The 15,963-nt window shown below is 41.0% G+C and overlaps 1 protein-coding gene across 3 annotated transcripts in view; it reads left to right on the top strand.

Annotated features, from left to right (window-relative positions):
- Positions 1-15,963, top strand: part of ARMH3 (armadillo like helical domain containing 3) — a 178,273-nt gene that overhangs the window by 125,603 nt on the left and 36,707 nt on the right. For all 3 annotated transcript variants that reach the window (XM_049645598.1, XM_049645600.1, XM_049645599.1), the window contains exon 24: positions 14,344-14,422. In XM_049645598.1, the coding sequence (XP_049501555.1) occupies positions 14,344-14,422 (79 nt within the window). The remainder of the gene's footprint in view (positions 1-14,343; positions 14,423-15,963) is intronic.

Below are 15,963 nucleotides of genomic sequence, written 5' to 3'. Positions count from 1 at the left end.
AAATTAAAAAATAAAATGTTGCGTATAGGGTAAACAAAATTCTCATCACTTTAAAAAAATTTTTTTTGTGACATTAATTTACTTTTTGAGAGACACAGACACAGAGTGTGAGCAGAGGAGGGGCAGAGAGAGAGAGGGAGACACAGAATCCGAGGCACGCTCCAGGCTTCGAGCTGTCAGCACAGAGTCCGACACGGGGCCCGAGCCCACAAAATGTGAGGTCATGACCTGAGCCGAAGTTGGAGGCTTAACCGACTGAGCCTCTAATCACTTTCAAACTAAAATTCTCCTTTTGGTAGCGTCACCTTTTCAGGAGGGGAAAAATCTTAGCACTATTTCTGGTGTATTAGAGAGAAAGCAGCTAATAACTTCTTTGTGAACATAAAACAATTATACCCAGCCTCCTGTAGAGACAATCTGCCAGAGCCAACCGCCTCACCCTCTCCACGCGGGCTTCATTTTCTTACTCTGGAATTTCATAGACTCTCCCCCAAAGACCGTCAACTCATTGCACTATTATGATGAATGTTTGGAGCTGGCTCTCACCCTGGCTCTCACTGCTTTGCTAGCTATTACTGGAGGTGCTGTCAAAGAATCAGGCCCCAAATTTATCCTCCCATTAAGTCCTCTCCTGGGTAGCGCTGCTTGGGTCTGGGTAGTAGTCCTCTAGTCTCCCCTCCTCCTCCTGCCTCCCACTGCCTTTGAATGTAAGGAAGCCACAGGCCCTGTTGCAAACAAAGAGCTGTGGTAGAAAGTAAGGTTGCAAATAATTTTTTACCACAGCTCTTTGTTTGCTCTTGTCCTGGGCCTAGAGAGAAGCTCAAACCTGGGAGTGCCTGCTCAGGTGCTTTGAGATCTCCATCAATTTCAGTTCAAGCCCATTACATCTCGTTTCCTCAGTTGGCTGGTCATACCTGTCTCCCAGCAATGTCTTTCAGACCTCTTCTCCATAATGAATTAGAGATTTATTGGTTTCTGAACACAGGAGCCTTACCTACTTAGCTGTCCACTCTTATCCACTCCTTTTGAGTGACAGACACATGGCCTTTGATGAGTTTTGAAAATGTTACATGGTTTTTGAATTTGTCCTCACAGGTACTTTTAGGAGCCTTCTTCCCATGAGGTTTCTGTTGAAGAGAAGCTATCTGGGTCTCTGACATAGGAGGCTGCATTTAGTCAGCTTGGGGGCTTTCGTTTTGACTCTCACAATTATTTGCAGAAAGAAATAGGGCTAAAAGATGTACGAGGTGCCATTTGTAAATCTTAGGATAATTGGTAAATACTCATCTCCTCTAGCAAACAGTGAATTTTGTTCAATAACAGATCCTGATTAGGTTGTTGAGAAAATCTGGCTCTTTACCTATGGCGTTAACTCAGAGTAAAGCTGATTTTAAGGCTGCCGTTAACATTGCAAAAGCAGTGTTCCTTAGTAGCATTCCTTTTCCTGTGGAGAAAGTATTTTGCAGTGACATTTTAACTTTTTCTCTTTTCATTGAGAGAGATACTGTCAACTTCACTTAAGAAGAACGGCTGAATACTTTGAGCAGCTTGTTTATTCTTCTCTTCTTGATTTATTAAACGATCTCATTCTCCTTACCTTACAACCGGACTGCTACCCAGCTCCCTTGCTTTCTCTCATACCTGTCCTCTCTCTCAGGGCTTCTCTCTTGAGCCAGTCCCATCTCCTGCCCCGACTCTTCACACCCCTGCTTCTTAATGGGAAACCACTTGTGCTAGGACCTCTCCGAAGGCAACTTAAGTCACTGCCAGAGCCAGTGAAAGCAGCCTGCTTTTTCAGCCAAGAAAGGCAAAGCTCTCCTTCACAGTGGGCAGGCAAACAGACAGGGCCAAGTAACATGGTGTTTCAGTGGTTAGCACCTGCAGGCTCAGAGCTGACAGTGCACCGTAATAAGATTCATCTCTGTTCACTTAACTGATGTGGGCTTTATGGTAAATGTTCGCTTGCTTAATTACTTTGGCAGACTTGCTGATTGCCTTTCCTGAGGAGTTCTAAAAGGTCCCCCTGGGATGGAACATAAACCTCTTTCCATGTCTTTTAATTTCATTCTTTACTTGGAGTACTTGAAAACCAGTATGTGATCCATATGGCCACCATCCCCTCTCTCCTGTGCACAAACATCAGGACCACTCCTTTCTAGTATGGTGTCCATATGGCCCACACTGGACCACTCAGAAATCTTGACAGCCTTCTTCCTCCTCTGTCCACGTGAGATCCCCGATCCTCCTTCCCCATCACTGAGGTCTATGCACGACTCTTCTAACTTAGTTAGGGTTCCATGTGTGTCTTTTTCTCTAATTAGTATGGGATCCACAGAAAATTTCCCTCTCTCTTCTGTCTAGCATGTGATCCACGAAAACAATTTCCCTCTGTTTTTTGATGTGATAGGAAAAGAAGCTTAAGTTAGTCAATTGCTGATTTTTTTTTTTCTTTGTCTTCCTGCTCCCTCCTCCCCTGTGCTTAAAATTAAAAGTTAAATATCTTTTGAGGCACCTGGCTGGCTCAGTGGGTGGAGCATGTGACTCGATCTCAGAGTCGTGAGTTTAGGCCCCATGTTGGGTGTAGAGATTAGTTAAAAATAAAATCTTTAAAAAGAAAAGTTAAATATCTTGTAATTGATTAATTGGGGTAATGGAAATGATGTGTAATTAAAATATTTCAGGTTTTTGGCTCATGCCCGGTTTTTAAAAGTTCTTGAGTCACGTTCAAGGGATTGGAACTTTCACCGTTAATTAACATTAGATCACTTCTTGGAGTTTTAAGCTGATTCCCACTGCCTCAGAAGCCTTCCCAGGTACATATTAGGATTTTCTTATGTCCTGAAGTGAGATAGAAAATCTAATAGACCCTTTCACATGGCCTATTTTGTTTCCTTATATTTACTAGATGTTTCTGAGAATGTAGAGGGGCCTTGCCTCTCAACATAGGAAATCCAGGGCTAAAGTATTTGTAACTTCTATCAAGGGTTTGCATTCTGTATCCCCAGGAACTCTGCCAGCAACTCCTGGCCTGCAGCTAGAGACAGTATAAAGGAATATGAAGCACAGAATAATGGGATCTGAGCAGAGATTAGCTAATCTTGTAGGTGTTCTATCCCTCAGAAAGTTTTGGAGCCTCTGTTCATTTATCGAGAGAAGGGTTTAATACAACAGTAGACATTCCTAAGGGGAATGGATTAAGTGATGTCTTTTATGGAAATGTAGATGGTTCATTTTACTTTTGTGGTTCCTTCAACTCCTATGGTTCGTTCTTCTCCATTTACATTCATTGTGATTGTAGAAACTGGAAAAATGTCAGGCTGGTATCTAAAGCAGGAAAGAATTCCATTCCTCTCTTACAACAGAGCTAGAGGAGATAATTTAGCCAAAGTGTACAGCCCATGGCATCTTACTTGGCTTAAATCTATGGTTTGGGGCCACAGTAAGTAGAAATTAGCTCATTTTTCAAGCAAAGTAGCTATAACCAATTGCTTAATTTCCAGCAGGTGATGAGGTGGAAATCTACATTGGGTAAAGTCATGCATCAAGGTAGAAAGCCCAAACTGCCAAAATGCATAGTCATGCACACAGCTTCAGAAAATGAGGCAGCTGCCCCTCAGGCCACGTGCACATACATTTCATACACATTAACCCTTTCTTGTTTCCCTCCAGTTAATGAATTGTGAATGTTCACTTGTTCAGTGCAGAGGCTGGATGAAAATGTAGTCCAGTAGGTGAATAACTTACCTTGTATGTCACTTGTTTTTCACCTAGAAATCAAGAGAAATGTTGACCCAAATCATTCCCTAAATTGAAATATCAGGATTACTATGCTGTAGTCAATGATACACATTTCTTGTTCCACTCCCTTCAACTAATAAACTTGTGTACACAAATAAGTCAAGTCCTCCTTAGTAATTAAGAGGGCCAGTTTACGTAGTTGGATCACTGGGTAAAGTAAGCAACTCGGTGCAGTGACCAGTAGTAGCTCATCCTTCTTGGTGGTTGCCAAAATGCCTTCTTTGGTAAGGTTGAAATGAACCCACGTTTGTGTCTCTGGTCCTGAAAAGAATGGCCCCAGGAACAGCGGTATAAGAAAGGGGATAGACATGAAAGGGTTAAAGCCTAGTACATAGGAGATGAGTTAAAGGAACACTCTAAAGGGTCACTTGCTGAAGTTTAGACTATATAGTTTCAAAGTGAAAAGGTTAGCAGGTATTCTTACTTTAGATTTTATTTTGCTTAATGTTAATCAGCAGAGTCTCTGAGGCTTGTAATGCACTGCTGTTAACAGGCATCAAGGGAAATTGAGTTTTTTTGTTGCTGTTGAACGGGATGGGCTGAAGATTCGTTGACTCCATGAAGAAGGAAGCTTATTACTGCATGAAATGGGAGTATGGGAGACAATTCTGAAGGTGAAAAGAAATGATAGTTTAAAATTAAATATCTCGGGGTGCCTGGCTGGCTCAGTTGGAGGAGTGTATGACACTTGATCTCGGGGTTGTGAGTTCGAGCCCCATCTTGGGTAGAGATTACTTAAAAATAAATAAACTTAAAAAAAATTAAATAACTCAACCTCAGATGAACTATTTTATCTGCTGCCTCATACTATTCAGTCCTACCTTTACCCCTTCTCAGAAGCCAGCCTTTTACCTATACGAAGATTTCCCAGGTAGAAGCAATTATAAATATAGTTTTCTTGTCTTTAATCCCAGATATCTGAGAATATGCTCTGTAGTATAGATCACTGGACTGCTCTTTTAGGTCTAGGTAAGGGGAAGCTACTTGTGGGGAAAAAAAAAAAGTTCCCTTTAGGTCAGGCTAGATATTATATAGGAAAACACAGAAGAAAACTTTGGAAAGGAAATCCAACCAAATGGAGAAACTGGTACTAGAGAATATGGTCTCTTGCCCAAGGTCATACAACCTAGAAGTGGAAGAACCAGGATGTTTAACTTGGGTCTACTGCCTCTAAAGCCTTGCTTTTCATTTTATATATACCATGTTGTTCATAGAAGCAGTGGTATTTTAACTGGGCCGTCAAGGGAAAAATAAGACTTACGCTTTTTAGGCGTAAAGAAAAATAGCATTCCCTGTGAAGAAAACCATGTAAGTAAAAGCATGACATCCAGATGTACATGTTTAGCAAGTATTTGAAAATACAAGACTATAGTTCTTATGATGTTGAGGCTTGAGATCCCAATTTATTTTTATCAGGCTTCAGATATGCACCCATGTTCAGACTCTTTAATATATATCTAGTAGCCTTATAGGAATAATTTTAGAGTGAAACTTCTAAGAATATTCTCAGTGTGTACCATCTTGAGTATACCAGTTATGTTTCCTCCTTCCTTGGAATGAGAGCGACAGAAACTTTTCCTGTAAGCAACCTTTGTCTGTTTTTCTCCTTTCTGCTTGAAGGATTTACATAGCAGCTTTTAGAGCTAGGCTGCTTGCTTCAAATATCTCAGTAAGGAAACAGTCACCATGTTCTGGGCTTCTGGTTGAAACTATGATTTATCTATTGTTTCATAAAAGACCCTCAGATGCTGTGGGAGATAGCTGGGATTGTGAGAATTTGCATCTTTGGAGGATTTGCTTTAGATTCCCTCTGGATATGAGAAAGAATCTACATTTTCTCTTAAGCTACATTGCCTTCATGGTTAAGGTAACATTCCTGTGCATTTCTTGAGTAAGCTGGGCATTAACTATGTGTCTCAGCCATCATCCACCCAGTACTAGGGAAAAGAAAGCTGCTTTGCAGAGTCATGAGTCAGAGAGAATAAGTTAAAAATGGAGCAAGAAATCCCTAGCCAGTTTGTGGCTCAGCCTTGCTGTTCCATCTGTCCGCTTCCTTTTGCTTCGGTTTGTGTAAGTGACCCTGTCTTGGACAGTCAGAAGTTGGCAATTGCATTAGAGGGTGGCCCAGATTCTTGCCTTTAAAGGTGCTTTGAGTGCAGAGCTATCTCTCTCTGGCTGACTTTAGCAATTTCCCATTACTATGACACTGTCTCTTTTGCCTTTCCTCTTTGGGACTTCCTAATTCAGTGGCATTAGGAGACCCAGTGACAGAGTATAACACACTCCCCTGCTCCTTTCCTACTCCGCTACCCCAGACAAAAACCTAGGCTTACTTTCAGAAGATATTAGATTACTTTAATAAGGATTGCCAGAAAGCTTTTCTCTGGCCTCCCGGTATGATTTAAGAGGAAGAGAAAGCTTTACTGTCTTCAGTGATGACTTTTGTTCCTTCTTTGAAGGACAGCTGTTCATGTCCAAGTCACCTTTTCTCTTGGGATGGGCATAAAACATTGTTATTGTTGTTTTCATACTTTTTGAGAGTAGCTGGTGATCACAGACCTCCTTACTTGTGGTAAGACTGAACAAAAACCTTCTTAGACTTTGATTTATTCATTCACTTTTAAAAATTGAATCTCCCAGTACACCAGGCATTTTGCTAAAGTTTGGAAATATAGTGGTGAGTAACATAAATTTGGTCCCTGCTCTCATAGAGCATTTAGTTCCAGTTTGAATAAAGCTGGGGGTTTGGTTAGAAATTATATTCCCTTTCCCCACAAAGTTCTACTTCCAGATTTCTTTCCCTTTCCTTGGGCCTTATTTCTTTAAATCTTCTTCCTAGTCCTGGATGGATGGCTGTCTCTGAGTAATGTGGGCAGCTCTAGCCATTAAAAAAAAAAAAAAAAAGTTGTCAAAAGGTGTGGAGAATAAGAGAGCCTTCCTTCTTCCCTACCAGTCTACCCCCAAAGTTTTATTCCAGGGAATTTTTTGTTCAGTAGCCAAAAGTTGACATCATTTGCCAGATGCAGGCCTTTTAATCTAAAGTTATCGAGGGGTGCCCGGGTGGCTCATTCAGTTGAGCATCCAACTTCTGCTCAGGTCATCTCATGGTTCGTGAGTTCAAGCCCTGTGTCGGGCTTTGTGCTGACGGCTCAGAGCCTGGAGCCTGCTTCAGATTCTGTGTCTCCCTCCCTCTCTCTGCTCCCCTCCTCCTCCCTCTCTCTCTCAAAAATAAATAAACATTTAAAACTTAAGAATAAAATAAAGATCTCAAGCATATTACCAGGAGTTGAACTCTCCTTATCTCTCAAGAGAGTTGGTCCTCTCTTGCACATGTGACTTCCACTGCCAGTCTCACTCACATCTCTGCTACTTCATGTGGCACTGCACCCACCACAGAGGCTTCTACAGAAGTTCCTCAAACTCTCTCTGCTTTGTAATGTACAAACTAGTCAGTGACCCAGTGAGCTCCTTTTCCTCCTGCCACCAGCACTAGCGTATGTGAGCTCTAGGAAAGTTATCTCGGTGAGTGAAACACCTTGGGATCTGTGAATTCTGTGTAGACTTGGTTCCTGGGGAAAGCGGCTTACTTAAGAACTGCTGGAGTCAAGGTGGCCTTAATCTTAAAAACAACTTTATTCATATGTGTTACAACTCACCCATTTAACATATACGACTCATTATTTTAAAATTTATCATCAGTTTGTACAGCTATCCCTACAATCTAATTTTAGAATATTTTGTTCCTACCACAAGGGTACTCCATACCCATTAGCAGACAGCCCCCATTCTTCCTCTAACCCTACCCTCAGCCCAAAAAAACCACTAATTTATTTTCTGTCCTCATAAACTTGCCTCTTCTGTACCTTTCCTATAAATGGAATCATACAGGGGTACCTGGGTGGCTCAGTTGGTTAGACATCCGACTCTTGCTCTTGGCTCAGGTCATGATCTTGTGGTTGTGAGATCAAGCCCTGCATCAGGCTCTGCGCTGGCAGCACAGAGCCTGCTTGGGGTTCTCTCTCTCCCTCTCTCTCTGCCCCTCCTCTGCTCGCGTGCATGCACTCTCTCTGTCTCAAAATAAATGAATACGCTTTGAAGGAAAAATATTAAAAAGAAAAAAAAGGAATCCTACAATATGTGGCCTTTTGTGTCTGGCTTCTTTCCTTTAACATAATGTTTCTAAGGTTAGTCCATGTTGTAGCACTGATCAGTACTTCATTCCTTTTTATGGCTGAATAATATTCTATTACAGCTATACCACATTTTGTTTATCCATTCTTCAGTTAATGGACATCTGGGTTGTTTCTGTGTTTTGGCTATTATGAATAATGCTACTGTGAACATTTGTGTACAAATTTTTGTGTAGACATAATGTCTTCATTCTTTTCAGTATAGAGAATGGGTCATATGGTAATTCTAGGCATTAATATTTGAGGAACTGCTAAACCACTAAAGTAGCTGTACCATTTTACAATCCCACCGGCAATATATGAGAGTTCTAATTTTTTCATGTCCTTGCCAACACTTATTACTGGTTTTTTGATTATTGCCATTTTAGTTGGTGTGAAATGGTATTTCATTGAGGTTTCTTGCCAGATGTATGATTTGCCAGTATTTTCTCCCATCCTATGAGTTGTCTTTTCACTTTCTTGATGGTTTCATGTATGGCACAAAAATTTTTAAACTTGAGCTAGTTTTTTTTTTCATTTCCACTTACGGTATCCTAAGAAATCGTTGCTTAACCCAAGGTCACAAAGATTTATGTGTTCTTCTAAGGTTTTTATAGTTTTTAGATCATACATTTAGACCTGTGATCCTTTCTATGTTAATTTTTGTATTTGGTGTGGAGTTGGGGGCCAACTTCAGTCTTTTGCATGTAGATATCCAGTTTTGCTAGCACTATTTCTCGAATAGACTATTCTTTTCCCATTTGTCTTGCCACTATGTCAAAGGGACATCTTTTTTGGTCATCTTTGTCATATGTTAATTTTTCCATAATGGCTATGCTTTCTCCTTCTTTGCCCACTCAAACCTTCCTCTTCATGCTCCTTTTCTTCCTTTCAAATCCTCTTTTCTAAAATACTTTTCAGCATATGGGGCGCCTGGGTGACTTAGTCGGTTAAGCGTCCGACTTCGGCTCAGGTCATTATCTCACTGTCCGTGAGTTCAAACCCCGCGTTGACAGCTCAGAGCCTGGAGCCTGCTTCAGATTCTGTGTCTCCCTCTCTCTCTCTGACCCTCCCCCATTCATGCTCAGCCTCTCTCTGTCTCAAAAATAAATAAACATTAAAAAAAATTTTTTTAAATACTTTTCAGCATAAAAACTTTTAGCTGGCATAAGATTGGTTTTGTTTAAATACCTGAAAGGCTGTGATTAGATGAAAGTCAATCTCAAGATGCAAATGAAAGGAAAAATGAGCATCTCTTTCTTGGCCATGTATGGCCTAACCTACTATTTTTTCAGACACTGTATGTCTTCAGTCTGTGTGTGCCTTCTCTATGGTACAGGCCACTCAGACACCCCTGAAAGATCTTTCTTTATTGGAGTCTGTGTTTCTAACTTAGTAAAGGCTAAAGGGCCCAGCTCACTCTGCCTGGGAAACTGGTAACCCATGTAGCTACATGTGTGGCTTTTGTGACTGGAACTTTGTCACACAGGAACCTCAGGATCCTCTTCTAGAAGAGAAGGAAATAATAACCCACAATATGAAGGCTTCAGAGAGAGGAAGTAACCTGCAGAATGAGAAGCAGACTTTATCTACTCTACTACTTTGCTAAAGACTGACTCAGGCTTGGAGTCTGCTTTGCCCGAATGCCAGGGTCCAGTGGAGAGTAGAATATCCATGTACAGTCTTCTCAATGGCCATAACAAAATATCATAGACCAGGTAGCTTAAAAAACAGATGTTTGTTTTCTCACAGTTCTGGAGGCCAAAAGTACCAGATCAAGGTTCCGCAAGGGTCAGTTTCTGGTGAGGACTTTTTTTCTGGTTTGCTCACAGCTGCTTTCTGCCTTGTGCCTTTACATGGTGGAGGGAGGCAGAGAGGGAAGAAGAAGGAGACAGAGAGAAATTGCCATATCTTCTTCCTGGAACACTCAAATTTTAGACTTAAGCATTGGACAATTGCTATCTGTTAGGTTTGGGTCAGTAAAATGAGAAAGCTACTGTTAGAATGTATCAGAAGACCCCCCCGCCACCTCCCCACCAAAAAATGTTCAGAGGAGATAGTATTAAATCCCTTTGGAGATGATACTGGTGGGAAGGGAAGCCTAAAGAAAAGAGAGGCTCCTCACTTATAAATGTAGTACCTCATCTTTCTCCCACTGAGAGCTACTCAGGCATAAATCCTATTCTAGGACCTGGCCAGGTGGGGCAGTGTGGAATCACAACCCAGGTGAGCCCTAGTAGGCTGCAAACTTGCTGGGGAAGGAGAAGCTAAGTATTTCAGTTACTGCAGAGGCATGTGTCACTCAGTGTGGGCGGACTTAGCCTGGTTTCAGTGTTTTGTCATCTCTTTGCTATCTCAGAAGAAATTTCCATTTCAGCAGTATGAAGTCCTGAGAACTTTAATAGGAAGCTTCCAAGCCCTCTCTGAAATTCCTTGCTAAAGAGCCTGGAAAGAGAACAGCCAGTGTCAGACTATTTTTCTTACCTCTTAGGCTTAGTGCCCTGCGCCTGGCATCTCCAGTAGATCAGATTAGTACTCAGATTTTACAGGTAACTGTCTCAAAGAGACAGCAAGAAAAGTAAAGCAGAGATATGTACTCTATGCCCTTTGTGGTTTACTGGCTTGGAGACTGCTAACTGAATTTACACTGTTCCACCTCTCAGGTTTTTTGTTTGTTTCTTTTTTAAGTTTTTATTTATTTATTTTGAGAGAGAGAGAGAGAGTGAGTGAGCGAGACAGGGGCAGAGAGAGAATCCCAAGCAGGCTCCATGCTGTCAGTGCAGAACCTGATGTGGCACTCAACTCATGAACCATGAGATCATGGCCTGAGCCGAAGTCAGGCACTTAACTGGTTGAGCCACCCAGGTTCCCCTTCTCTCAGGTTTCTAAATAGTCCCTCCCCATGCCTGGTGAGAGGCTTCAATTGCCTGCTGAGATCTGAGGCTCTGGGATGGCAGTGTCATGGGGAGGTTGGAGGATGATCTTATCCTCATTCCAAATTTCCAGAGTGGCATATCTGTCATACCCTCAGGATGAGTTTGCTCAGACAATATCAGCACATATGCCCTGATGATATAGACCATGCATAGACCCAGCTGACACTTGACGGGTATAACTTTGGGAAGGGAAGGAAATAAGTATACATTTTGAGAATGCCTTCCAGGTTTTTCGTTTCTCTCCCTCATTCCCTTTCTCTTCCCTTCCTCCCACTTCCCTTCCATCCCTTTCCTCCCCCGTCTTCTCTTCTTCCTTCTTTCCCTTTCTCCTTTCTCTTTTCCTTCTTTTCTTTTTCCTTACTTTCTTTCCTAGTGAGAGAATTCCTTAGGTAGAAAAGGAACAGAATTACAGCATCCCCATCAGTTTCATTCCCAGGGATTATTTCATTGTCCAGACCTTACCAGCTTCATTGGGTTGCCAACTGGGCCCCCATGGCTGCTACTCTCCCACCCAGACGGACACTAGAATACTTTGGAGTTCTCTGTTCTCCAAACCTAGGCAAACAAAAACAAACAACCCTAGTTAGTTCAGTTGAGTCAGGATTTTTTTAAACATTTTTTCAAAAAAATTTTACTGAGAAATTTAAGGAAAACCTGAAAGAAAAAAAAAAGACCACTATAAAACCGTGAAATGAATGTATTTACAGAGTTCAAATTCTTTTTCCTAAAATAACTGAGATTTAACAGTAGATTGATTTGGTGACCGTGTTTTATTTTCTTAATCCTTGTTTTATTTTCTTAATCCTAGCTCTTGGATGCTAGACCCTGTGATCACACTCTACACTGGATTAACTTTAACTTGGTACTGCTGCTAGGTTTGGTGGGATTCTCAATTCTTCTCTAAACCTCCTCCCTTGTCTTCTCATTGCATTTAGGCTCCTGGTTTTCCTTTTCTGCTCCTGGACTGTTGTCATCCCTGCCAATATCCTCAACATTTCACCTTCTGGATGAGAAAATTATTTGACCCCTACTTGGTCCAAATTCTTTCCCACTTTGGATTTAGACCAAGCTACAACCTTAACTTGCACATAACATCTTACCCTTTTTGGTAGTCTCTGGAAAAACAAGTTACCAGAATTTTACTCTGTTCCTGACCCATTACTGTCCTGTTTGATGTATTCATTCATTGAATATTTATTGAGTACCAGCTGTGTGCCAGGCACCGTGGTAGATGTTTGACATTGCTTTATTATATAAATGTTGCAAGAATCCTCTTAAGATTTAGTCACTCTTTCGACAAACATTTATTTTATGCCTACAATGTACTATTCCTGGGTACTGTACTAAGTGCTAAGGTAGGTGTTATTCCCACTTTTTTTCCTCTGAGACATATAGCATCCCAAAAACCCAAAATAACAAATGGCCAAACCATGATTTTTTTTATTTAAGCTTTGGCTTATACTTTCATTACCCATATTAGATTAAATGGTTCAAGAATTTTATACTATCAGTAAATTATATTAAAAGAATATATTGATTTCAATTGTGCTACCATTACATTCACGTGCACGTGCACTTTAATAAAGTTTTTATTTTGGAATAATTTTAGAATTATAGAAAAAGTACAAAGATAATACATAGAGTTCTTACATGCTCCTTAACCAGGTTTCCTGCATCTTCCATTACCATGGTACATTTATTCAACACTAAGAAACTGGCAATGGTACATTACTGTTAACTAAGCTCCGTATTTTATTTGGATTTCACCAGTTTATCCATTAATGTTCTCTTTCTGTTCCAGGGTCCAGTTTAGGGTATCATGTTGCGTTTAGTTGTCATGTCTCCTCAAGATCCTCTGGTCTGTGACGATTCCTCAAGTATAGTTTTTCATGACCTTGACAGTCTTTAAGGAGTACTGGCCAGGTATTCTGTAGAATGCCCCCAGCCTGGTTTTGTCTCATGTTTTTCTCATGATTAGATTGAGGTTATGGATTTTGGAAGTATATAACAGAAGCAAAGTGCCCTTCTCAAAAGATCATATCAAAGGTTACGTGAATACCAGATTCATGCCACATGAATGTTCACCGTCTTCGCTTGGCTAATAATACAGTATTTTCCAAGATTCTTTACTGTAAAGTTACCATTTTCCTCTCTTACTACTCTATTTTATTCTTTGGAAATAAGTCACTAAGTCTAGCCTGCTCTCAGTGGGAATGGGAACCTAACTCCACCTCCTAAAGGGGAGAGTATCCACACATACTATTTGAAATTGTTCTGTTAGAAAGATTTGTCTTGGGTCATGATCCCAGGGTTGTGGGATTGAACCCTGTGTCGGGCTCTATGCTAAGTGTGGAGCCTGCTTAAGATTCTCTCTCTGTGTCTCTCTCCCTCCCCCTCTTCTCCTGCCCCTCTCCCCTGCTCATGCTCTCTCTCTAAAAAAAAAGAAGAAAGAAAGATTCATCTCTTCCCATTTATTTAATCATTTTTGTATCAATTTGGACTTATGCTAAACTCTGATCTGAAACCTGTGCTTTTTCTGCTACACGAGATAAGAAGTGACAAGGACCTATATATACACCGAAGTATTGGTTTCATGGAACTTTATTTATTTCAGATGGCAGACTTTTTTTTTTTTTTTAAAGAGAGGGCACTCATGGGGGAGAGAGGGGCAGGGGGAGAGAATCTTAAGCAAACTCCATGCTCAGTGTGGAGCCCCATATGGGGCCCCAATGTGGGTCGTAATCCCACGACCCTGGGATCATGACTTGAGCTGAAATCAAGAGTCGGACACTCAACCGACTGAGCCTCCCAGGCGCCCCCAGATTTCAGAGATATTTAAGAACTATATTTGATAAGACTTGGTGACCTTGAATGTGAGGGTGATGGAAAGGAAGTGTTTGAAAATGACACTCAGATTTTGAATGGCTGGAAATAACATTGTGGTTTGAAATTATTAACTAACAAGTATGAAGGTTGGTTCTAGGCTTTGATAAAGCTCAGCTTCTTCAGAGATTGTATTTAGCCTACATGTTGGTCCAGCTTTACCAAGTGCCCTGTTCTCCTAAGTCAGAGCAGAGAAAACTACTTTTCTTTCTGACTGAAACATCAGGGCCCCCTAGTGGAGAGCCCCCTGGGTCTTGTTTCTTGCCTGAAGGAGGTTTGGTTTTGTTTTTTGTTTGGTTATGAGATTTTCCCCCTGGTTCATTTGCAGAACAGAGACACTTGATTCTCCTCTTTATCTAATAAATTGTAAACACTTCTCATTTCAGAGTTATCCGTTCCCCACCATGTGACCTCATGGTCAATAAAAAGATAGTTACTCTCTGACAATCACTCCCATGTACTCACACTCTAAACCAGAGGGTACTTGGTACTTATTTTTAACTTATTTATCTGCTTCTTCCATCTGATGCCATATTAATGTTAATTCTTTTTTTCAGGGCCATCATCAATCACTTTAACCCCAAAATTGAATCCTATGCTGCTGTGAATCACATATCCCAACTGTCAGAGGAGCAGGTAAGCCACATCCCTCCCCAGAGTTGGTGGCAGGGATCAAGCAGTTGTCCTCTCTTTGATAGCAGAGGCATTCTGTGACTGAGCATCTGGTGGCAGGAGCCAGGCTGCTAAGAGCAATTAGTAAGGGATTTGTTGATAGTACTTTAAATAGAGTGCTGGCTTCTGCTTTTGTGCCATGTAAGGGGTTCATTAATTGTATAGAAGATATGTAGGTGAAAATTCGGTGAATTATTATTTTAGAGTGGGTGATAGGCATTTCTTTTTTTAATTTTAGGCAGAGAGTCATTTTTATTTTTAAAAATAAGAAATGAGAACTTAGAAATGGATAAAACTGCCAATTAGAAAAACCCTGAGTTCAGCTTAATTTGATGCTATTTGGCTTGTTAAAATATGAGCCCTCATTGGGGCAGATTTTCCTTAGTAATTGAGTTCTATTTGCCTCGAGCAGTTATTTCTGAGCAGGTTTTTCTGTGGTATGGACTGAGTTGGAGATGCAGATAGCATTATGTGTTTGTTTTCCTTGAGTCTGGCCTGATTTCCCCTTCTCCCTAAGTGCCTGCACTCGGCTCTGCATTATATAAAAGTACAGATGGGGCTTTAGCGTGGCATGGGATTGAACTTGATATTTCAGAATGAGACTCTTGAGTTCTGTTTTTAAAAGCACCAACTGAGACATCCCATTTACACAATCTCCTTTCTTTCCTACCTGACTCCCCAGCTGGAGGGCCGGGGTAGTCATGAGTTGAGAGTAAAGGTATAAGTTCCAAACCAATAAAGTATGCTCTCCCTTTTTTGCCAGTATATCGGTGAAACCCTTCTCTGAATCTTTTGCTAGCAGAGCCAACCAGCAATGGTATGAGCGAGTGTTCCAGTGTTCCTAAAAGCTATTCAGCCAGCTCAGTGAGGCACCAGGCAAGCCTTTTCCCTAACAGGCCTCTCAGTATTCTCACCAGTGGCTCTTTCCTCAGCCAGATGGATAGGACTCTATTAGTCTGTTGTTCCCTTTGACATATTTGTTCTCTTTTGTGAGGCCAGCTGTGAGAATCCATCCTCTTATTTAAACTGCTTTTGTAAATAGCTTTCGTTTTCTTTTTTTCCCAAGTCCTGTTCTTTGATGCCACTGCTTTCTGTGAGGTACTTCAAGATGCTACCTTTTCCCTGTTGGACCAGTTCAGATTGGTTTTACTATATCATTTTTATGCAAAAGAATTCAACATCCTGAGTTTTGTATAATAAGAGAAAGGGTGACTTTCCTACCACAGTGAGCTCTGGTTAGTCTAAAAGCTTTAAAAAAAAAAAAAAAAAGAAAAGAAAAAAGGAAGGCACATTTTCCCTGTCAGCCATGTGCAGTATTCATTCCCCAGCAGCTTGGGAAGGTCAGGCTGAAATCTTTCTACAGCAGTAGCAGCCACAGACCAATAATAAAAATCCATTCTGGCGCACGAGGCAATCTGGAAAAGGATGATTAGCAAGCACGTGTCCTCACCCTCCTCCAACTTCTCTCAAAGTTAAATGAAGTGATGAAAGTGCCTCTCAGAAAG

The sequence above is a fragment of the Panthera uncia genome, chromosome D2, assembly GCF_023721935.1.
Source record: "Panthera uncia isolate 11264 chromosome D2, Puncia_PCG_1.0, whole genome shotgun sequence".
In the NCBI taxonomy this organism is placed as follows: Eukaryota; Metazoa; Chordata; class Mammalia; order Carnivora; family Felidae; genus Panthera; species Panthera uncia.
The sequence above is the reverse complement of the archived record's forward strand: the minus strand, read 5'-3'. Positions and strand labels throughout refer to the sequence as shown.